This window comes from Anguilla anguilla, chromosome 12 (assembly GCF_013347855.1).
Source record: "Anguilla anguilla isolate fAngAng1 chromosome 12, fAngAng1.pri, whole genome shotgun sequence".
NCBI classification, from domain to species: Eukaryota; Metazoa; Chordata; class Actinopteri; order Anguilliformes; family Anguillidae; genus Anguilla; species Anguilla anguilla.
Window position 1 is genome coordinate 33,938,955 of NC_049212.1, and position 24,384 is coordinate 33,963,338.

The following is a 24,384-nucleotide window of genomic DNA, read 5'->3' on the forward strand; positions in this document are numbered from 1 at the left end:
TTGGTACATGCAAATCATATACACAATCATGCATTGAACGAACACACGCACACACACACTTACACTTTCCATTCTTTTGAAAGATTAGCAAAGATATCAATAGGATGCACATTGACAATGGGAGTCTTCATCACTAATTAGCAACACTAATTACATTATTTAGTGTTTTTAACAGATGCTTTCATCTAGAGCAGCTTGCACAGCTTACATTGGTTCTATTTATTTTACATGCAGTCTATTTACAGAGCTGAATATTTACTGACGCGGTTCATGTGGAGCACCTTGCTCAAGGTACAAGGCAGCGTCCCACCTGGGAATCAAGCGCACATCCTGGAGCCGTAAGCCCGGTTTCCTAACCGGGACGCTACACTGCCGTGCTGGAGTCAAACCTGCAGCATCTTCACCACGGGCTCAGTCCTTTCACCAGTCTCTCTCTAACAACTATGCCATCCATACTCACTGCGAATGTCGGCATGCTTTTAAAATCCGTCAACTTTTGCCAGACTTCGGAAAATATACTCTGCCCTCAGCCAAAATACAGCTTCCCCCTGGATATCAACACGCTCTGCATTCAGCTCAGAGCCAACATGGCCACCCATCTTTGTACTGGTTTCAGAGAAATGAATGTTAGCGAAAGCCAACGGGGATCACACTGAGGGAACCACAGATTTGGCTAACGAAAGCAGCTGAAAAGATAAACTAGTGTTATTTTGTTGCTGAATTTTGCTCTTGTTAGCACATGAACAAAGTAACCCAAGAAAAATGGTACCACAGTAGTGCCCTTTGGACTGGTCAGCAGAGATTAGCAGAGATGCTTAATGTGTGTCTGTGTGTGTGTGTGTGTGTGTGTGTGTGTGTGTGTGTGTGTGTGTGTGTGTGAGAATGTGTTTTGAGAATAAAGTTAAAACACAAAAACAACTTAATCAGACTAAAGCAATCAATGCATGTTATAAAAAAAATCTAGCCTTAATTGTTCAAACCTATCAGTGGATAAACTGACTCAGGGATGTGTATTTACAGACTGGCTAAAGTTCTTGTTCGGAAATTTTTACCAATTAAGAGGCAAATGATAAACTTCAGGTAAAATTGCACTTCATATTGAAGCTGGGGGGGAAGGATAATGGGGTAGCCAAGGTAACCTATTCTTGTGCTTTCTCAGTTTAATTTAGGAACTGCAGTAAAAATCGGAATGGGTGAGAGACAAAATGAAAGACCTTACCTCCCCTACCTCCTAAGTGTCCTCTTACAGTAGAGTGCTACTCCCAATTTTTGAAAGGTGCTATAAATAAATATAAATGATTTTTAATAAATTGAAACTCAGTGTTCAGGACACCAGTTGCCCAATACTTAGTTCACCACCCTTGGAATATTAACTCAAAATTTATATGAATATCAAAGCCTGCCATATTATACAATGGCATGCAGAAATGTTCAAACCAGTGAAGTGTGATTTAAAGAAATCTGGTCAATCTGACATGGCAAAAGCTGCAAGGTGGGAAATGCCTGCTTTGAATCGTGAAAACCACACACTGGCCAAAATGAAGCAGACCTCACATACCCGATGACAAGTGTGTTGTTTCATACCAATTTCGAGTGCAGCTAAACTGAGGTTAGACAGAGCTGACTGATCTGGAGCTACTGGTGTTGTTTTTTTTGTTGTGATAATGGTCAAGGAAAGTTAAATGGTTAATTGAACCTAAAGATTGCAGGTTCAACTCAGAGGTAGGACACTGCCCTTGAGCAAGGCACTTATCCTGTATTGCTTTAGTATATAGATAGTTGTATAAATGGATATGATGCAAAAAAAATGCTAAAGCTGAGCAAGTCCATCTGGAAAAGAGCATCTGCTAAATCGCATGTAACGTAATGCATCTCTTCCAGGTTTCTCTGTTCATTTGAACCTGTCATACAGATGAGTAACACAGAGAGGTAATCAACAATAATTCATTGCTCAATGGGGCCTAGAACCACTAATTAAACCAGCTGCGACATCTGCCGCAAATTTGCTTGAAGGAAAGAACTTAGTAAAAATACCTTCATGCTTACCTTTTCTCTCCAAATATCTACTTCCTTCAAAAAGAATACTTTAAGAATATTTTAGGATAAGACAATAGCTGAGAGGCTTACCTTGTGGGATTAGCACAGAAGATGGTTCAGCACTGAGGTCAGAGCCAAACCGCGGCGCTACCTAGCAAGGGACATAAACGCCAAACCCAAGTCCCCTTTAATTAGTAGTTCAAATAAAAAAAAGGGTCATCCGATCAATATTTGTAGAAGCCAAGCTAACAAACTAAAGTATTAGCTGATTAATCAGTGGGATTAATACATTGCAGCCATAGTTCACGCTTCGGTAAACTCTCTCGAAAAAACCCCCAGGCTAGCTCTAAACGGCAATTACCTTTTTTCTCCTCAAGTTTTTCCAAAGATAATTAAACTCTTAAATCAACAGTCATCTCCTGAGTGGAATGAGAAAGGGGTTGTTAGCAGATGGGCAGAAGAAGCCCAAAGGTAATGCGCTACTCTCCAGAAAGTGTAAGATGGACGTGCATTAAAGGTGCAAATAAAGACACGTTAAACCCACTCGTGTTTGGGGCTGCTGGGTGGCTCATCCCATTAAGGCCATGATCCAGTGTGAGGACTGGTGTCACCCAAGGAACTGGGGAGAGGGATTTGATTGGCAGGGATGACCATGAGTCACTGCTCCCAGCAACCCCAGCCCTTCAATTAGGCACCCGCAATCTGTCTAGTCTTAAGCTGTCCAAGAGACCTCATGGCCATAGGCATCCATAAGTGACCATCCCAACTACAGGTGCTGCAAGGGCAAGTATAATCAAACAAGCATATGGGAGTAGAGTTTCAACCTTACTGGACTGAACAAGGCTTTACAGAAAGGTTCTGGGATAAATGAGTCAAGACGACAGTCAGAGGCTTTAATATTTTTTCAACAGCAATCACATTTCAGACAAGTTTAACTTACACTTGGGAACCAGAAACAAAACACAATGCCACTGTGCACACAGCTGTCTGAATTTTTTGCTACACATGATGATTTGAGGGAGGGGAAAATAGGAGAGAGAGTTAAAAACGAAGATTAAAAACGAACAAATACAGTATAGCCTACCATAGGCCTGTTTTTTTTACCACAGTTTCACCCCAGCATACACAGTACTGAGGAACAGTGTCCCTGTACTGAATAACTGGAGTTTGTTCTCATGCGCTGGAAAACTCGCTGCCTTATTAGGCTGGTTCATGTTTACGAGCCAAATCTGCTAAAGTAGGAATCTCCATAGCAACATTCCTGGCATCTTTGAATGGCAATACACTTGGAGAGAGCGTTCCAGATTTTTTTTTTTTTTTTTTTACATTCGGAACAAGCCGCAAATTATCTGCAAAGTACAGGAAATGTAGGAGGAGGCGTAAGGTAAACTTAGTCAATGCTTGACAGAGAAAATCGTCAGATCGTATAGAGAGGAATAGCATAATTGGGGGAAAAAAGGGGGGACATTAATTTAGCCTTTGTTGTTTAGCCTCTGTGATTCATAACCTGTAGCTTGCTGGCAAATTTGTAAGAAAAGCATGTTATACTTGATGTAAGGATGAGGAAAATTTATATTCTGCTTTATCAGGATGGGGAGCAAGGTTTAAATGGGGGGTGTGGCTACATGATGGGCTAGAACGGGTGATTGGTCTGTTGGGTCTCTGTCTTCAGCCTTCAGTCCTCATTAATAGATTTTATTGGTCAGCTTTTGAGACCAGAATGACTAGACTATGACAGGACATAAGCTGTGGGAGAGCCCTCCTCACATACCGAACAAGCCCCCCCTTAACCTCTCTGACGGCTTCTGGTTGGCCACATCATAATGACCACGGAACTACGCATTTACTACGCACATAGACACATTTTCAGTTCAGCTTCATACATGGGGACTCACGTACAACATCGAAACAAAAATCACATATATTATTACTCATTGTGAATAAATAACATTAAATCCCAGTGTCTTTATCATGGAATTAATACACACCCGAACTGAAAATGTGAACCTGTACAGTAAGATGAGCTACGAAGCTTTCCAAGCGCTGTAAGGCTGCCATTGTCTGCCAGTCAGCTTCCTGTCCCTGAAGCGGTCTCACACGTAAAATCGGCAGACTTCAAAATCACCCAGCATTCCTGGGGTCTTCCCCGCCACGCTCTAGTGCAATACTTCACCTCATACTCTATTCTCTTCTGTTTTCTATTTTTTCTTCTTTTTTTTTGCTGAAAAAATTAAATATGACAAACAATTTCTATGCTAGGTTAGAACACATCAAACATAAATGTATAAATACAAATATAAATTCTTTCAAAGTGCATGTGTTTAAAAATTAAAATGAATGTCACTCGATGGTTCGTCATCTTTCAAAATCAAGTACTTTTTTTTTTAAGGAAATACTGTATTTTTTTATTTTTTCAAGATCTAACTGGACGATGTGCCCACAATGATTGGGGTGGGGAAGGTCCTAATATTCTGATGAAGCTAACCATAACGATGTGACATCACTGCATCTCACAGTATGCTCTCCATTATAATGTGTGGTAGGGGGAATAAATGTAGCTGCTGAAGGCATATGTGTAGGAGGAATATTTCTATATTTCAGAGATGAAGCTGCTTTTAAGAGGACGGGTGAGGGAGGGGGGAGGGGGAGGGTGTCGCATGACAGAAATATTTTCAGACAGGTGTTTGGAAGAGCAAATCTTTCCCTGGCTGAATCGGTGTGTGTCAGGTGAAACGGTGTAATTGCTGTAGAAGAGCACTCAGAGACTGCGCAGAGGAATATGAGAATATGGGGAGCTGACGCTTAAACTGGCCGTCCGCGCCGGCTCCCTCGTTCACAGAGTCCGCCGGGCTTCAGTAGCAGTAGTCAATCTCCTCGTTGGCCAGGACCAGCGCGGTCCTGCACGGGAGGTACACCTGAGAGAGACGGAGAGAGACAAACAGGCGCGTTATAAATGAGCGGAGCGTACGTCTGCATGAGCTGTGAACAGCGAAGGCCACAGCGACACCAAGCACTTGCTTGCAGGATGCGTGCTTTGCTGAGCAGGGCTTCAGAAATCATCCACAAGCCCCCTCTGCTCCACACATGCAGGCCGTGGGTCTCAGCTGCACCCTGCCAAGGTTTCTGAGCAGGCATGATTTAGATCTGCTCACTTATCATTTTACAGGAAAGAACTTCTGAATAAGAATTTGGTGCAATTAAATCTTACTGAACCTGTGTTTTGTAGTTGTCCATGACCATGAAATGCACTTTGGTACGTCGCTTTGGATAAAAGCGTCCGCCAAATAAATGTAATGTAATGGAAATTCACAATTCAATAGTTTAATTACATTTCCTGGGAAAAAAACCAAGGAACCCAACCCAATGAACTATAAAATGAAACAAAGAGGAAGTGATTGGTCAGATGCAGCTACAGTAGCACACACGTCAGTTAGAAGACATCAGCATATCCTGGCTGCCCAGTGTAACCCAGCAACACTGAAACAGGGCAGTCAGACGCTGCGACAGGGAATTGTAATTCCAGGCCTGCTAGTATTTTTGCAGTCCTTAAGTGCTTCATTTAAAATGGCGATTGGTTAAAGACCCTGCACACCTTGAGGCCAAACGCCGAGGCCTGCATGGGCTGCCGGGTGGAGAGAAACTGCACGAGCCTGCAGACCAGACGGCATCCTGAGATCCCCACGCTGAAGATGCTCTGTAAACAGGAACTGACCTCTGCTGCTGCTTTCCGGCTGCAGACATAGCAGCGGCCACTAGGTGGCTCTGTGAGCACGTCTACAAGCCTGGCTCCTGCCGGCAGGACTGTAATGATGCAGCAGTCGCAGCGACGGTATTTGTTTTGATAAACGTCGAACTGCGCATGCTGTACAAAGCCTGTTACTCCGCTGCAAATTGATTCACACTAAAGAGAGTCACACAATCTCTCCCCAGATAGTCTGAAGGGAATGGCAGGTCCGTGTGCGCGCGCGTAGCACTTTAATTTCTTAAGAGATGTTTGATGCAAAATAAAAAAAGCAGACGCTAAGCAAAATGAGAGGAATTCTCTTCTCTCTTCTCTTGAGAACTGACAAAGGCCATTTGTTTCAGCCCAAGAGCTGATAATGAGTAGATAAGAATTAAAGGTAGACTCCCTTCCAGGTGAGGAGACCATTACAAGGGACTAGAGGACCGAGTGATATCCCATAATTCCTACCCCTGGGTGCTGTGGGCTGAAATGAAGCTTTGCAGTAATGCTTTTATGGACTCGTTTCAGGGGCAAACCTGCTTTAAAAAGATACAAAACGCAACAAATTGGGGAAAAACTTGCTGCTTCTGCAAACTCGAGAAATCCCACATCACAAACTGAGCCATCAAGCTTGTTTTCACATAGCACAATGTGCACAAAAACAAACAAAGCCATACTAGTGTACTTATTTAATCCTTGGAATGATATATTTTTTTTAAAAACACACAGCACAAGCATTTAGTATATGTTAGACAGTGGTAAGGCACCTTACAGTACAATAGGTGCCTAAATCCACAAATCTGAAAATTGCTTATGTGAGCACCCTTCTAAAGAACATACGTGGGGGCAGGATGTGCTCATAAGCGCCATAATCAAAATCCAATTCAAGGAAAGACAAACTGCGGCAATTACATGCCCAGGGCTATGGCATCTCACCGAAAACGTGAGTTTGACAGCGCAACCTTACCAGTGTTACTGGGCCTTCAATTTGATAGACATGTATGTCATTAGGAACCTCTCGCACTGTAGAAAAATAAATAAGTCCTCTCCCTAACCCACCCAATCCAGCTCTACGTGATGCCAGATATTACCACTGCTTTGATGCATTTGCATAAACATTAGATTTATTCATTTGCCTGCCAGATGCCAAGATCCAGGGAAACTTAAGTAGTTTTATTTTTATTTAGTTTTATAAGTGACCCATCTGTGCAGCTGGCTATTTACAGAATAAATTCATGTTAAGTACCTTGCTTACGCAGTTTCCCGTCCATAAGTGGACACTACATTTCTGTGGGTACAAAATTAAATGCATCGCTGTAACCACTTTCTCCTTCCACAAGTACTGCACATAGTGTTGTGCTTCATTGAAATTCTGTGTACTCCACCAGGACAGTACAGTACTGTGCTGGAGGGGAAACGCTTACCCTCCCTGGGGCTTGGAGTCAGAGTTGATATCGCTATTGATCGTATTCCCTCCCAGTAAAAAAAAAAACAACAAAACAAAAACAAACAAGCCAAAATTATGGCGAATCACGATCGCCATTCTGAATATGACCTTTGACATGTAGCTCCGCCTTTTTCCCGTGCACTGGGTTAGTCTGCTGGGCCCACACCAGTAAAACGCAGGCGCTGCACGCAGGACGGAATCCGACACACACTGCTGAATGTCAGCCCAAACCTTTCATTCCGTCCGCAGCCGTCCGTCCCATCGCGAGCGTGCGTTTAGGTGCTGGAGGTGGGCTTCGGTACCTCTGTCTGAAGATTATTTTAGACGAGCCGCAATTCTGCGTTTTTACCAGGATAACGCAGATTATGTTGAGCATTAAAGCTGCTTACTGTGTACCGATGCTTTGCAGAGGTTACCATCTGAATTAAATGACTGCATAAAAAGTGCTAGAGGAGTCCGTATCAGTCTAATGTGTTTAACCTACACTTGTCTATTTTTCTAAATGTGCACAGCTTATGAATATTAATGAAAGCCCAATTCTAGAATTCTTAGTTCTAGTCCTTAGGACTGAAAGCTCTCACAGAGTTTTATTTCCTGCAGCACATATCACATTCTCCTGTGTCTGTTAACTGAATGAATGGACCTTCATAAGAGTTCTATATCGCCTTCATAAGCACTACATAAACACTAAAAAAAAGCTTCTCTTAACAGCAAAGAGACGTGTGTCACTGGGTATGAAACAATAATGGCAATTCTGCCGGATCAGAAGAGTATAACTCACTATACAGTATTTATATCTGCAGTTTCTGACATAAACATTTCTGAATGTTCATTGTGTAGTGCTTATGAAAAGTGTTGCACAGCTACTGTATAAAGGACCATTCATAGAAAGTGTTACCCTGAATAGGGATGTGTGTTCTTTCCATTTTTCTCACAGTTAATGAGCTGAAAATTCTGGTTGGCAGCACTCTGTTAGAAATATTTGTGTTCTTAAACAAAAGGTGTTTACTCATCATATGTGTTAATAAAGTTAGATGGTGTCAATCACGTTTGATCAGCAAGTCAGTTTATGCTAATCTTTCTGTTAATAAAAATGCCCTTTTCACAAAGAATTCTCTTCAAAGGATACTGCAGGCAACAACAAGAAAAGATGTGAAATTCAGGTGAGTATGGAGTTTAAGAACTCACTTGGACTTCATAATTTAAGAACTCACTTGGAATGAAAGCCAGGATACACAGTCCTAGGGACCCCGACTGAAAGACCTTTCAGTTTTTGACAATGTCTGGTGGTGATGCAGTGAACCAGGTCAGACCTGGAATGCTTTTTCTCAAAATTCAAAAGTCTGTGTTCTAGAACTCCATTGATTTCAGTTACCAGTAGTGATTGTGACATCAGCATTAGAATGCTCAGTGAAAGAACATTCCAGTTGTGTATTTGCAAAGCAGCTGAATACAGTGAGCTCAACACACCAGATTTATGGATTCTAAATCGGTCTGTGAAATGTTTGAATGAAAGCCAGCAGATCCCTACGACTCTCCAGGACCAGGGCTGGTGAGCTCCAACGTTGGCTGCCACTTCAAACAGAGGACATTTTAGCAACCTTGTTTACCTAGCAACATGCCAGTCAAGGGCGTACTTTAGAGATGTGGTGCCTGACACATTTAGCACGCACGCTTGCATGTACACAAGACCCCGGCACGCAGCTCCAGAGCGACGGGCTGCAGCTGCCACCAAGCGGAAGCTTCGTATCCCCACCCAGCACACCCATGATTCATTATCGAAAGCTCAGTCATGCTGCAGTGCTCTCAGACAGTAAGGCACACTCGCAGGGCTGGAGGGCTTGGGGCCTCCGGCGTTTCTCTTTCCAGCTTCACTGACTGTTCAAAAACAACTTGGCGAGTACAAAATTATGTAAATGCAAGCAAACACAAAGCTCGCGCAGTCACGGCTTTTGAACATAATCTACTGTGATTCACATTGACTGGGTGCCAAAAACAAAATGACAAACTGCCTCTAAAATTCAATTACAAGTGACTCTAAGGCAGGAATCTCAAACTCGTATCTGGGAGGGCCGTTGCGTCTGGTGGTTTCTGATGTGTTTATGGACTCAAGCGATTGGCTGAAGAGTCTGTACACCTTGTTTCCTAAAATGGCTGCTGATATAAAAGAAATCGCAAAAACTGACACAGACTGTGGTCCTCCAGGACTGGAGTTTGAGACCCCTGCACTAAAGCAGCGGCTCGTAGACTCAGTCCTGGGGGGGACCCCTGAGCACGCTGGTTTTCATTCCTGCTCAGTCAAGGTGGCTGAACAAATTTGAGTTCTTTCCTAATTTTTTCCCCCTGTTAACTTGTTAACACAGTGCAGGTTTGGCTCTATCATTTGCTTTGTCTTTGAATTCTTCATCTACCAAATAATTCAGTGGCTCTGTATCCACACTCAACACTTAGGGGCCAATTAATTCACATCAGTCTAATTTGATCAGTTCTTTTTAAAAAAAATTTTTATACACCTCCATGTTATCGTTTTCAATATAGCACAATGTGAATGAGCCTTTGATTTTTCATGACATGCTAAGCTACAGTATTTATGGTATAGCTAGATGGGGGGCCAGCTAGATGCGTCCTTGCTTTTAAGACCCCGTCTGCCCAGGCTCTTCTGAGGACTGAAAGTTTTACCGTAGGGCCTCTGAACGCTGGAAGGCTCGGCTGGTGAGCTGAAGAATGCACCATGGCTCGTTTCGAACGCTTGCGAATTACGAGAGCGACACGCAATCGCATTTCCTGCACGCTTCTAAACCCTCCTCCTCCAAAAGCGCATTTCCCTACATGCAGTGCGCACACAGCAAACTACTTAATCCGCTCAGTCAGGTACTGAGCAGACGCTGTCAAGGGGGAAAAAGAAAAAGCGAGGGAGACGCACATAACCATAAATATCCAGAATGACCGGAGGCAGTCTCATCCTCGTCACATATTTAATGCACTGGCAGTTAGAAAACGAGCTTGAATTGAAATTTTTGGAGGAGCATTGCAAACCTGTCTATTTTTAAAACAGTCGCAAATTCTACACAATTATTGCGGCTCGCCGAAGTGTTTTCATCATTTCAGAATAAATGTGGGGAAATTTAAAGTGATGCTTCTCAGTGTCCGTTTCATGGCTTTATTTCCTCACAATTGAATCTCTAAACCAGAGTCGTTTGTTTAGAATTAAAACGAAATCGGGCGTCTTAAATTCTTTGATCGTGGCATATCTCTTCTGTTTTCCTGCCTTTTTTTTCTTTCTGTGGAAAACTGCTCCCTGAGATCAACTCGAAGCTCTTCAAAAGATCTGAAGCTCGCAGTACTTCAGCCTCATTTACATTAGATCACATGCTCTTCCCGCTTCGTTGCAACAAACTTAAAATATCTACCAAGCCCCGCCTCCACTGACTCACTAGGTAGATGAGGAAGTTGTTTTTGAAGGCTGTGCTTGAACAACAGTAGTTCATTTTTAAAAATTTTTTTTTATAAAGGCAATGGAGAAGTGAGGTACACACAAAACCACAAAGCCAGTCTCTTGCTGTGATTAAAACTGCAACTGAGCAAAAAAATCCTGTTCTGTTGCAAGTGAAGTTACCCCCAGAAGGGATGGATTTCTTAATTTTTCATATAATGCAATATAATACAATGTGCAATCTCGATCTGAATATACCTTATATTGGCATCATTCCCACACTGTAGCGTGGCTACAGTGTGGGAATGATGCACTTCTTGTACGGAAAATGCACTTCTTGTACGTCGCTTTGGATAAAAGCGTCTGCCAAATGAATGTAATGTAATGAATGTAATGGCTATCAGAAACACAGACATATGGCAGAGGAATATTTTTAAGTGCTGGGCGATATTGTGTTTTTAAAATTATTTTTTATATAAATGTGGGAGGTAGCCTACACACACAAAAAATCACTTGAAAAAACATATAAATAGTAAGCTATTCATAATAATGAAATGGTTTATAAACTGAAATGAGAATGTCAGGTCTAAAGTTCGACTGAATTTAATCTCAGCCGATTCAAGAGCGTTCTCTGTCCGGCTGATCATGGTCGCTGCCTGGCCGAGGTGACCATATTGTGCTTTGCCGCAGGCTGCACAGCAGGCCGTGGTCCCCGTCCTTAAGATTTAAGGGCACCTAATCCATTCAGATGAGTTGTTTTTAGTGCAGCCGTTCAGACTTGTTTATCGCAAGGGTTTATCGCCCCGAAAAATCTAAGAGGGGCGGGGGGAAGCTTATGCACTCCAATAAAAGGAAAGAAAGCAGACTTTGAAGCAACGGTCCTGAAATAGGTCGTGGAGTGGGCTGCACACGCCCCCCTCCATCCTCTCAGAACGGGGGGGCATTTCTGGTACCCGTCGCGGAAAATTAATCTCATTTTGAGGGGCACTTTTTTTTTTTACGATCAGTCACGAGAAAAGATGAGTGGCTGGTGACAGAAACGCAGGAGGATCTCGACGGGTTCAGCGAACGTCACCCCGCCCCTCGTACCTCACGCATCCGCAATGACGCCGAGATTACCGGTGGACCTGTTAACCAAACTTCACATCTGGCAGAATGAGACGGCCAGAAATGTGTCGGACTTAATAAGGGTGAAAATACGACTTCCAAAGAGAATTGAGAATGAGAGTTTTTGGGAGATGAAAGGGGCAATGATGTGCATGAAATTGTGCCTGGATAAAAGCATATTCAGAATACATGTATTCTGAAATTAAAATATGCTGAGTAGTAAGAGGTAGAAATATTGTTATCTGAACGGACGACAGTCAAAATAATAAAATTTAAAAAGTACTACTCAGTGAGCAAGAGCAGGTAAAACCTAGCCATGTCATTACAGTCGATGCCATCATTTTTGGTTATCCAATATTAGTTTTTTGCTTCTATTGTTTTTTTTCTTTTCTATTTTTATCTGCAATATGCAATATTGGCAGTGATAAGTGAAAAATAAAAAAGAAGAAAAAAGTATAGTTTAAAAAAAGAAAAAAAAAAAAAGGTTTTATCCTGAAGCTTTCTTGTAAAAAATTAAAATGATCCCTCCTCCTCCTCCTCCCAGACTCTTTTCACTCAGCCCCTGGCAATCCCAGGGATGGGAGCCCAAAGGTCTTTCTGGTGGATTTATTACACTTTAATAAAGTTATGCGAGTTTCCAAAACTCACCGATGAGAACGGAAAGACGAGGCGGGCTTTGAGGGCATGCATAATGCAGGCTGCTTCAGAGCGCATCCGCTGCTCCGCTATTACATATGACCGTAGGCCGGCGTTCGGCGGGCGCTCAGCGGCGGTGGTGGCCACGGCGACGGTGGCGGGGCGCGGTGGCGGCGCTTCGGGCTCCCGCGGCCGGCTCGGACGCACCTCGGTTCTCCAGCGCCGTTCTCTCTCAGGCGAGAGGACGGGAATAAAAGGACTCTGCCCCAGAGAGGAGGAGAAAACTGGTCCTGCCAGATCTGCTGTAATTGCTCTCCGTAGGTGGCTTGCAGCTGGGCTATCACATGTTATCAAGGTAATGAAGAAAGCTGCTGAATAACAGCTAACCGAGCTTCCAACAAGGAAGATAGAGTTGGGGGTATTCCCCAAACACCGTACCCCCGTATGGTAGCCTGTCATATTTGCTTTGACGCCCTCTGCGTGAAGCCACGATGCAGACAGGGACAGTAGCACCTCGGCAGGGGGTGCGGGGATGCAATTCAATTTTCACACAAAGCCAAAGCTTTTAGCCACATCTGTTCTTAAATGACACATTCAATACAGTGTTTTAAAATGTATTTTATCTCTCTGTCCTCCCAGCGTGAAGAAAACAAAAACTTAAAGAAATGAGGAATTTTGACTGGCTAAAAGCCTTGGGGCAGCCCAAACGGTCCCCCTAGACTCCATGCTGAGGCACGGTGGTGACGCTCCAGCAGGCAGAATCCCGTTTGGAATGGCAGCGTGATTCAAAGGGGCGCCCAGTTCCTTTTTAATGGATGCAGACGGCTAATTAAACCCATCGCTCGTTTCATGCAGCAAGCACAAGCCAGGAACAAAAGCAGGCGGGGAAAAAAAAAACAAACAACATTCATCAAACAGGAAACAATGTCTCCAGTCTACCTTAAAGCTAGTGACTCACTCCGTGATTAAAATCAGGTTTGGTGGAAATCGCAGACATGTCAGTCATTTCATAGAATAGGTTTAAAGAGATTCCTTTTTGGAAACTAGCTTTTTATCCTTACTTAACTGTTTTCCCCATTTTGGCATATTTGGGTCTTGCATATAAATCAGTGCCAAATTGAGGGACATGTGCAGTACATCAAAGATGTGTGTTTTCTGTCTGTTAGAGGTTCCCTGATAGGGGTAGCCTTGATGCTAGGCCCTGTAACGAGCTTAACACTGGAAGGGACAGCATCAAGCTTTCCCCAGATTCAGTGGGGAAACACGCCGCTTGGGGTCCCTTCATCGCACACCAGATGGCTCGGTCCCGTTGTAGAGGAGAAAACGGCACCATTCATCATTCTGTAAGTGCCCGGTGACCCAAAATCAACTGCAGCACAAACGTGTTCATGGCCACCCGCTGGCCATGTCTTCCCTACTAAACATCTACCCCTCAGAGAGAGTGAGTGAATAAAAGAATAAGAGAACGAGAGGGAGAAGCCCCAGCTCACCTCGTGGACCAGGACTAAAATGGATATTTGGAGCGTATGCACATTAAACACACCCGTTCTTTTAGCCTCTCTGGGTCCTTCAGTGACACGATCCTCTGGTCATACTTCCGGTCATAGGTAATCAGTCCTGTTCCTGTAGGTTTTCATTTCAACCCTAATATGGCACACCTGACTCTACTAAACTAACTACTAACTAATAATTAGCAGCTCAACAAGATCTCTAGCTGTTGAATAAGGTGTGTTTTGTTAGGGTTGGAGTGAAATCCAAGATGGTAGATCTCCAGGAAAAGCGTTGGTTACCACTGCTTTAGGTTGAGGAAGGAAAAAAATGAAAAAATAAAAACTTATCAGGGTGGGGGAAAAAAAAAAAGCTTAAATGACAGACTGGCTCGACTGCTCCGTTTTCTGTTCTAGAAAGACCATTAGCTCGGGTAATGCCTCCCAACACTCGGATACAAAGGCAAAGACCGCACAGGGTCCAGAAAGTCAATTCTGTCCCTGCTGAGAGAAGAAAAAAAAAAAAAACAGTTGCAGGAAAAGCCTGCTTTTCATTCGCGCTCATTAGGCCTGACACCGCGATCGTGTCAAGGGTCAAATTAGACTTGCAAAGAGTTGCGTTGGTCAATATTCATTTTCTTGAATGGCAGTCCAGCGTGGGGGATGATGGGAAATCATGGAGGGGGATGAGGAACGGGTCGCTGTGCCTGAGGCGGCCCCTGGGGCGGACTCACCATCATGGAGTGGGGCCGGTCGTTGAACGGCACAGCTTCGGTGAAGAACTCGGTGTTGTGGTCCAGCCTTCCGTGACCCCCGAACTGAACCTCATCCGTGTCCAGCTTGATTTTGTATCTGGGAGAGGAGTTAAGGACCACTGCAGCAAAAAAAAAAATGGCATCCTGGACATGTCACAAAAAGGGAGAGGGAGAGCGAGGGAGAGAGGGAGCATGAAATGATCCAGTGAATCCAGAGCACAAGAGTCAGGGAGAAATGGATAGAAAAAGAATGAAAGAGTGAAAGTACTCACTCTTGCAGTGTCATCTTGTAGTTTTTGGAACACATCACCACAGCACACAGAATGAGTGATGGGATTTTATAAAGTGCAAAAAAAAGCCCTTTTACTGCAGCCTCAGACTGAACCACCACACCCCCCCCCCCTCCAAAATCCATCTATCTGAGGGGGCTGAGACTGTATAACAGTTCACTGGCCCCTCTAAATCACCGCCATGGCTTCAGTGCCCTGCACTGGGGGAGCAAGCACAAACCTCTTCTACTTAGCGGCTGAGCTTCGAGACTGCAGAGCTACGGCGTGCGGAAGGTGGTGAGGGTGAGGGGGGTCTCTGCAGTGTGTGGGTTCTGCATGGTTCTCCGTTATTACCATCCCTTTCTGAGCTTAGGGTGTGGTTACATCTGTGTGTAGCCCTCCAGTAGCCATGCTACTGATTGGATAGTATGGGATGGGGGCCTGTGTGCTTTTGAAAAAAAACTATTGCGCAATGTGTATTACATATTACTTATTTTTTCTACTACTTTCAGTCGACCCGATTGATGTTCAGCATACACACATACTCTGAATTGGACCACTTTTAGCCGCAGTTTGAACGCAGCCAAAAAGTCAGAAAATGGCAGACCTCCAGTATATGATTTTATACCTCCCTAAGCATTCAAACCCGCGTTTCTGTCCGCTTCGGTCCAACAACGGCCCTTTATGTGCAAGCCTCCACCTTTCAGAGATACAGAACAACCTGCTACTTCTGCTCATCGAGGATGTTCTTGTGAAAGACTGAATGCGCATGTGACGTTAGCGCATTAGCATGTCAAAAGACTGGATACGCCCATGACATTAGCATGCCGAGGTAGACCTCGCGTAAGTGCTATGCAGTCAGAGGAAGAAACAGAAACCATTACGACACAATGTACTTTAATAGAAAGGAGCACTCCAGTCTCAATACATGCAATAGAGCCTATTCAGATCTTTATGAACGTGGCTATTCAGGAAATGGAACTGAAATGAATGAACTGAATTTCGCTACTTTCCTTGAACTGACTGAATTGGCATGAAAGTGCCGAAGAGCCAGACACACAATGTTTAAAAAGAAATATCTCTAGAGAGAATGCTCGAACACACATACACCTCGGGTGTATACACACAAAGTGAATGGGTTCAATGTGATTCTCTCGTATCCATTTTGACAGCCATCAACGAGAGCTTAGAATTAGTTCCTGACATTGGAGGTCCTCAAACAGCCCCGCCCATAAGCTCCAACATAATGCTCCGCCCACAGGGATAACCTCACAAACGGGCAGGGAGAGCTGCCCCAAATGGAAAAAAAAAACCCCCATTACTGAAACATCAAAGCCAGAGAGACTCCCAGAATTAAGGCACTAAATCTTCCTGGTTTGAACTTGTCTTGAGGGACAGTTTTTTATTTTATTTTCCCCTCCATTCATCTTTATGGTTTTCCTGTGAGAGTCCCTCTCCATTTCTCTGGAACCCCTTCTCTCTGCTGCCTCCATATGTTGGGGACCCATCCCCCCCTCTCCCCATCCCTCTGGGGGGGTACACTCCCTATAGTGTAAATTTAAAAAGTACACGACCACACCAATGCAACGGATGCACTTATCTCATAGGAACCTAAGCTACTGCCATCACAGAAAGGCCAAACAAACAGCCAGAAGCAATATTTCAAGGTTTGCCCGCCAAAGTGTTGCAAAATCCTTTCAAGGTGGCACAACCCTGCAATTTTCTCACTCGCTTTTCAGACAAAAGTAGCGACTGAACTCAAAACGCCACTGAGAAAACGGATGAGTTGTTTCCTCTCTCCTAATCGTGCTGGTTAATTAACGCTAATTGGCTTGGCGCGGTACCGTTAAAATGCATCTCTGCAGATGGCGAGAGAGCGAAAGGGGGGGGGGGGGAGGGGGGGGGGAGGGGGGGGAAGAGTAATAATGAAAAGACATTAAGAATGAAGCGTGATTCTGTTCTGCTGGTAATCCCAGCCGTAGGGGGTCTGACACAGCAGCTCGTGAATTCTGATTGGCGGGGGTTCCTGGTTGCGCTCCTGGTGGACATGCAGTGTAGATCGAGCGTGGATAGTGCTGCAGTGCCGTTAAAAGTTCTGTGGGTCGATGTTCAACTGACACCTTTTTACAGAGTCCGTACATATTGCCTTGTCTGCATGGAAGTTCTTGGGCATGTACAAAATGTCACAAAACTGAGTTTTACATTACATTACAGATTAAAAGTTTAATCCAGTCCTCCTTCCTGCCTATGCATTACATTACATTACATTACATTCATTTGGCAGACGCTTTTATCCAAAGCGACGTACAAGAAGTGCATTTTCATGATTGTAGACAACTGCTGAACACGGGTTCAGTAAGGTACAGTTACTTATTTTGTACAGCTATTTCTAGCCGAGAACAATGAACACTATCCTGGTCTAACATCTGCAAAGCCAAACTAGGCAGAAGATTAAGCTAGAGTATTAGGACAAATACAATTTACCAAGAAGTGCAGGGATGGGGCAACATGTAACAAGTGACAGGAAAAAGGTTTATTTTTTATTTTTTATAATATATATATACACAGCATGGTGGTGGTTATTCTAGGTATAGTCTGAAGAGATGAGTCTTCAGGCCATGGCAGAGTCTTCAGGCCTATGCAATAGGAGTCCTTCCACTGACCAAAAGATTTATTTTTGATATAATTTTTTTTTCCCCTTTTGAATTTTCATTTTGGTTGACACGAGCAGAAGCCATCCAATACTCAACCACTCACCCACCCACTCGCTCCCCTTCTGCCTGCAGTAACAATGTTTCACCACTGGAGGGTGACAAAAAAGGGCCGCAAAGTCATAAAGCCTCCAGTTCTTAATCATTACCTACAGTATGCAGAGGAATTCCGCTTGGACACTTTATCCAAAAGACTTCAAGACTTCACAAGAGCCCTTGTTGTGAATTTAAGTGACTGTGTGCACGTGTGTGTGTGTTTGTAACGAACACACACTAGGTATACCTGTTTGCAGGAGAAAATTTCAGACTCTCTGACAAATTGGCAGTTTGTGGCTTCAGCAGTTATTCCCACAGCGTGAAAAGAGCAGCCGGGAGTGAAACCATCGGGGGGGCCCGCGTCAGCATGGGGCCACGCTTTCAGAGGGAGGGGCCAGAGGAGACACCGCGAGGCGGCGGCCGGCGATTAGCGGCCCTGATGATGCGAGCAGGGTCTCCGCGTGGTCCTATCCGCAGGCCTGCTCACTCCCGCTCGCACCCGATTGGCCGGCAAAACTCTTCTCCGCCGCAAGTGACTCCAGGACTTGCAAAACTGCCTCCGTTTCATATACGCACCTCTGAAAAGTACAAGGTGTACCCTTACCTTAAAAAACACCTAAATCTCTGTAACATTTGTCAGGCGCACACTAATTATAGGATTAAATTTATCGCTGCAGCTAGCTCTAGGACTTTTGTGAGATTTTTTTTTTTTTGCGGTGTAAAATTGCACCGAACTCGCTCATGACGTCTACCCTCGTCTTAAACATCTAAATCTGGATACATTTGTCAAGCATGAGCAGGATTAAAGTTATTATTGAAGATTAATTTAAACAGTTTACCTTAGTATTTCATGCATCGACAGATACTCTTCTTCAGGGAAAGTCTTATATTCAGAATTTATGGCACTTCCTTTAAATAGAAACATTTATTTAAGCAATTCAGGTTATACAACGCCAGCCACCACTGAGTGATCAGGACTGCAACATGCCTCCTAGAGAAGTTCTCAAACCGCCGCACCACACAACTTCCTGAGCACTTGAGTATAAATAAACATGAGACACAAACCCACAAACTCATACACTTCATTGCAAACTGAAGGACCACAGAGAAGAGGATCTGCATTGCCACGCAGCTGCTAAGCTGTCCCTTGTCTACCGTTGCCAGGAGCTGTCCTTTCACGTCTGTCTTTGGGAAGTGGGGGAACGGGTTCAAGTCCGCTCCGAATCGAACAGCGGCCGATCGCTTATCAGGCCAGAGCGTGACACAGCCGCACTCCCAGCATCCTGTCCGGCGGTCTCTGAGCATGCGAATCGGCCAATCGCCACGAGGACCGTCTCTTACCCCACCAAACACTTCGCTAAACCGTAAAAAAAGCGACCGGCCTCCCGCAGAAAGGAGATCCCTTACTAAAACACATTCTCCACAAGTGCAGTTTCAGCCCAAGCCACTCTCGTGGAACCTTCATAAAATCTCGGCACTTAGCGGATTGCTCTTACCCAGTGACTCAGAGATGAGACCAGGAGAAAGGTACGAGAAGCAGAGACGACAGCAGGTTGTCAGTGTAGCAGCCGACGGTAGCAGCCATAACATAAAGTAGTGTAAACTATGGCACTAAGTGCCATAGTAGGTCTGAGAGAGAGAGACGGAGGATATGGTACTTTAAGCAGAAAATGGATCTGGGAGTAAAGCTTTAAGAGTAGTTTATGTAGGTGTGCCCACTCGAGTGTAAACACTCAGAGTTCAGGTTGGGATCACTTTCTCCTCCTGTGACACCATCCACTCATTGATTCCTTGAAATCTGAACCAAACTGTTTATAGTGTAACTGCCCAATGGCCTTGTATATGTACTTAACACACTCTGTGGCGAGAGAAAAGAGAAAACACGCGCACGCACACACACACACACACACACACACACACACACACAGTTCATGTACACACCCAATGTTTCAGCTATGTTGGATTTATTCAGATGTTCCAGCTTCATAATGGCCTGCTTCACTGGCATTGGCAGTTATTTGGTCCCCATGTGGACAGACAACAGTAACAGGCTCCAAATGCAAAATCCACACCTTGAATCAACTCTAGACCTTCCCTTAACTTTCTTGTGCATGAACTAATGATGCTAAGACACAGCTGGCCAAGAAACAGCTGAGCAGCCAATTGTCTAATTACTCTTGCTTACATTTGTTTTTCTCACTTAGAATGTGGGGACTATGCATAACAAGGGCTGTAAATGTTACACAGATGACCCGATACGAATGTGAACACCCTCACATTAAAGCAGACAGTCTGAACTTTGACCTCATATTTATTGTTTTCTACGCCAATGTGCTGGAGAACAGAGCCAAAACAACAAATGTTGTGTCACTGTCCCAATACTTTTGCCTTTAACTGTATATACCTGTGTTTGTGTGTGTGAGAGAAAGAGAGAGAGAGAGAGAGACTGCTGATACAGCAGAATTGTTTAAAATAGCAGTAAAGAGAGATGACCTAACCCCCTTAGACACCTGTCACTGAGGTACATATCAAAATCTTCTCTGACAGCTTGAACTTTCATGGCGATATCCAACGGGGATTTAAAATATTCCATCCAGCTGGATAAAGTGCCATTCCTGGAGGGAGGACACACACACACACACACACAAAAAACATCTGCACTTCAGAGAGTGGCTGTTGAGAAAAGACAGAAAAGCAGGAACGGAGTGAGTTTGAATGGCTCGGAGATGGGATGTGGGTTCCTGTTTTCACCCAGGGAAAACCTGCACTTCAGCTGCCTGTGAAAGAAAGGTCTGAGATGGGAGAGGGAATACAAGTGTGCGTGTGTGCGTGCATGTGTGTGCGCACTTGTGCATAAGAGAGAGAGAGAAAATGAGGATGGAGCAAAACTAGGTGAAGGAGAAACTCTGGGGTGTAGCGTTTCCTTGTGCATGAAATCCCAGACGAAAGGAGGGCTGAATAATGAAGACTTACTGAGCAGCACTACGGCGATTACCCATAAGCCCTCCGCACCACACAAACACGGCCAAGGGTCTCGGCTGAGGGAAAGACTCCGATCCGCCCGGGCGTGACGAGGCGCACGCTCACGGTGCCACAGGCATTCGCTGCTGGAAATGAATGCCTGCCAAGTGGGAAAAATAATCTGGGAGCAGATCTACTAATTGGGATGTATTGGCGTGCGCCTAAATTTTTCCAAATTAAAAGCATGAGTACAGCTTGGGGGGGAAAACAATGTTAGCACATCTACCTGTATCACCGATTCGCGGAACGGCAGAGGCGTTTTCTGAATGAGACGCTCTTTACCAAAAAATACTTCCCACTAGATCTTAACGGAGATGCACGTCTGCATACACACACCGGGCAGTCTTTCCTTAATGTTACTGATAAACACACGCGTCAGCTGTGTGAACACCGGTGATAAACAAACACAAGGTGCGCGGTGCGCCTGGAAGACATACCCCCCCCCCCCCCCCCCCCCGCCCCCCCCACCCTTCATCTGGCCCACATACAGCCCGGCTATTCTCTCGCTCCACCGGGTGGCGCTGTTTCACCTCTCATTGGCAACGCAGCCAGCTAATGGCAACTTCTGCCGAGGCTTCGGTTGGCAGAAGTGAATTTAAAAAATACAGGAACATCTGGCGATAAAACCCTGTAGTGCATGTGTGTGGTTTTGTTGTCGGATTCACTTTTGCAGCTCAGGATGAAAAGCAATGGAGAATAATTTAGTAGTAATGGAGTCGTTAACAAGGAGAGTCACTGCAAATGATGGACTACAAAAACAGCATCATCAGAGGTGATGATCTGCCATTACCATTTCATACAACACCACAGATGGCTGACACATGCACACACACACACACATGCACACGTGTGCGCACACCAACCTAAGAGTACATTAGAACTGAGCTTACTGTGCTCCAAGTTGGTGCAGTATTTAAGTACAGTATCTAGACATAGCAGGAGGCGGGGACCCAGCAGTCCCTAACCGGGGGAAGAGAAGCTGCTGCATCGTGGGGAAGCTCTGCTACCCCACCATCCCGCCCACAGGACAGCGGCGATGCTGCGGAAACTCCGCGAAATGGAGGCTCCTCCATCGCGGCTGCCTACACTTTATTTTCAGCTTCGACTTTCCACAGACTGAGTCAGCAGAGCCAGACTGCACACACATGCAGAGGAGAGCAGGGGAAACCAAATTTCTTTAGGTTTGCAATACTGGAGATATTTTATAAGAGTGGAGACACTTCAGGAGAATTTGAATATACCTGCTGGTCAGGCAGTGGTCGTTACGATAGCAAATTGAAACGGGCTTTTACTGCCTTGGTGGGCGGGGCCATTCAGTGCCTTGGTGGGTGGGGCCATTCAGTGCCTCAGTGGGTGGGGCCATTTGGTGCCTCGGTGGGAGGGGCCTTTCAGTGCCTCGGTGGGAGTGGCCTTTCAGTACCTTTGTGGGAGGGGCCTTTCAATGCCTCGGTGGGAGTGGCCTTTCAGTGCCTTGGTGGGAGGGGTATGAGAAAGGAGCATTGATTGGTGCTGCTGGCCACTCTTAAAAGGACTCCGACGCACCGGAGAGGAGTGCTCCCCAACCTCTCCGGCTGCTTGCTCGAGGTGAAAATAAAAAAGTAATGAATGACAGAAACAGAAAGCAGGGAAAAAAGTGAAACTGAGTCAAAGCCCTTCCAATCCCTTCAGCGTGTCCATCCAGCCAACTGCAGGAAAACGGCTCCAGGAAAATCTTCAAAGTTTATTTTCTTAAAGCACCGGAGCTTGTAATGTATACCTATGGTGCAGTAACCCCTTTGAGCAGCTCAGAGTCAAAAGTGCTTTTTCTTTATTTTTCTCCTCAAACTGAGGCTTGAATCTCTGCGCCTCAGGTAAAATGGAGTCTGTATCACTTCTCCAAAACACCATCTCCTCTCTTCCGCAGCGCGATGACCTTCTGTGGTGACCCCCCTCTTTTCCTCCTTGATGTCTCCTCCTTTGACGTGGGCTCGCAGAGATGTGAAGAGACGGGACGCGTCCTCTTCCCATGTCACACCTCTGCCCTTCTGCAGGCGCGTGATCAACCCAAAACACCCCCCCCCCCCCCAAATGCTGAAGTGACTGGCAGTGCTGGGGGAAGCCAGCAGCGATCCCTGAGAGCCAGGTCTGACACCACCCCACCCCGACCCCTGACCCCCGACCCACAACCCCATCCCAAACCTGACCAGAAAGATCACATGGCCGCTCATATTTCGCTGTTCTCTCCGACATTGCTCTTCTCATTTCTACAGGTAAACAGGAACCAGGCAATTATGTGTGCATTATTTAGAGAGAGAGCAGGCACTGGCTTCCTTCACATCTGAAGACTCTCTTGTTTTATTCTCCCGTTCGCTTATTGCGACTGTTCCTCCTTTCACGGGACTATAATTAAACGCATAACCATGGCAACCGAGAGAACTCGCTCTCCGCAGAGTGCGTTTATTCTCGGAGATTGCCGGGGATATGAAGTTTCAGGGTTACAGCAAAGCTAGCAAAAAAAAAAAAAAAAGAGAATGTGCTCGGAGAATGAAGCGATCAAACCCGACCCTGACACACTTGGAAACGGAAAGCCGGTTTCCGATGCATAATTGTAAACTTCATGCTTACGTTTTGAAAGTTTGAGCAAAGTCCCTCATTTTCATTTCTTGCGAGCGAAAAGAAAACTTTCCAATCGCTTTGAATTAGTTGGCATAATTAAGACATGGAAACCAGAACCACTCCAGAACAACTACACCCAAGCCTGTGTACCACTTAGCTCTCTTCCAAATCTAAACTCCTTTTTTCACGTACTTTCTGTGTAAGTTGTTTGGTACGCTTTTATGATGAGCTGAGTAACGGAACCAGGAAGTGATCCCTGACGCCTTTGAGGATGTGCTGCCAGGTAGGCGGGGCTCCAACTGACCGCAGGTGGTGAGTCAAGCCGACTCAACCACTTACGCAACGCTGGAGAAGACCAATCAAACATCATCAGGGGTTGAGACTACCAGTTCTGGGGGGGGGGGCATTTTTGCACGAGCCAGAGGCAAGGGTGTAGGTCTCCAGCCGATTACTGCAATAGAGACGTCCGTACAGGTGGAGCTGGCATTGGATCCACACCGAGAAGGGTCTGCAGAGGGCTGCTCTTAAATCTGCCATCTGCTGATGTTTGGGAGTTTTCGAGTCTGAAGAGTTGACCACATTCCAAATAACCTATAAGAAGACTGTCCTACGAAATTAATTTCCTTCTCAAAAGGATGACGGGGGGGCGGAGCATTCTGGTGCATCCCCTACACTGCAAAAAAGAGCGTGTCACTTCCTGCGTAGAAAGTCAACGCGGGCCCCAGGGGCCCCGACTCAGCAAAAAACGCTGCCGCCTCCGCCCTCTTTAACGAGTGATCCGTTTCGCTTGGGTCCGAGGGCAGCGGGAGCAGGCGCTGCGAGAGACGGCCCAATTTCAGCCTCGCCGCGGAAAACACCCAGGATTCATTAGGAGGGTTATTGGAAGCGCGCGGGGAGGACGCGCGGCGGCGCGAGCTCGCTAACGTGATGGAATCGCCGAGAGCTGAAACGTGTCCGACTCCGCTCCCCCGACGCGCCAATTTATCCCAAAAACGAAGAGCCTAACTGCAGAGATTTCGCTCGCTTTAGACCGTCAGGGAGGGGAGGGCTGCTGCCACACCGTATGTTTGCTAAAAACCGAGCTCACGCGCCGGCCCTCCTTAACGACGGAGGGGCGCGTCCCGTT

The 24,384-nt window shown here is 45.4% G+C and overlaps 1 protein-coding gene across 1 annotated transcript in view; it reads right to left on the bottom strand.

Moving 5' to 3' along the window:
- Positions 1-2,916: 2,916 nt before the first annotated feature.
- gbe1b (glucan (1,4-alpha-), branching enzyme 1b) overlaps positions 2,917-24,384 on the bottom strand; it is a 114,969-nt gene continuing 93,501 nt past the window's right edge. Inside the window, exons 15-16 of the mRNA XM_035385140.1 lie at positions 14,606-14,723; positions 2,917-4,952 (exon numbers count right to left, since the gene is read on the bottom strand). Of these exons, the coding sequence (XP_035241031.1) occupies positions 4,890-4,952; positions 14,606-14,723 (181 nt within the window). The 3' untranslated portion in view covers positions 2,917-4,889. The remainder of the gene's footprint in view (positions 4,953-14,605; positions 14,724-24,384) is intronic.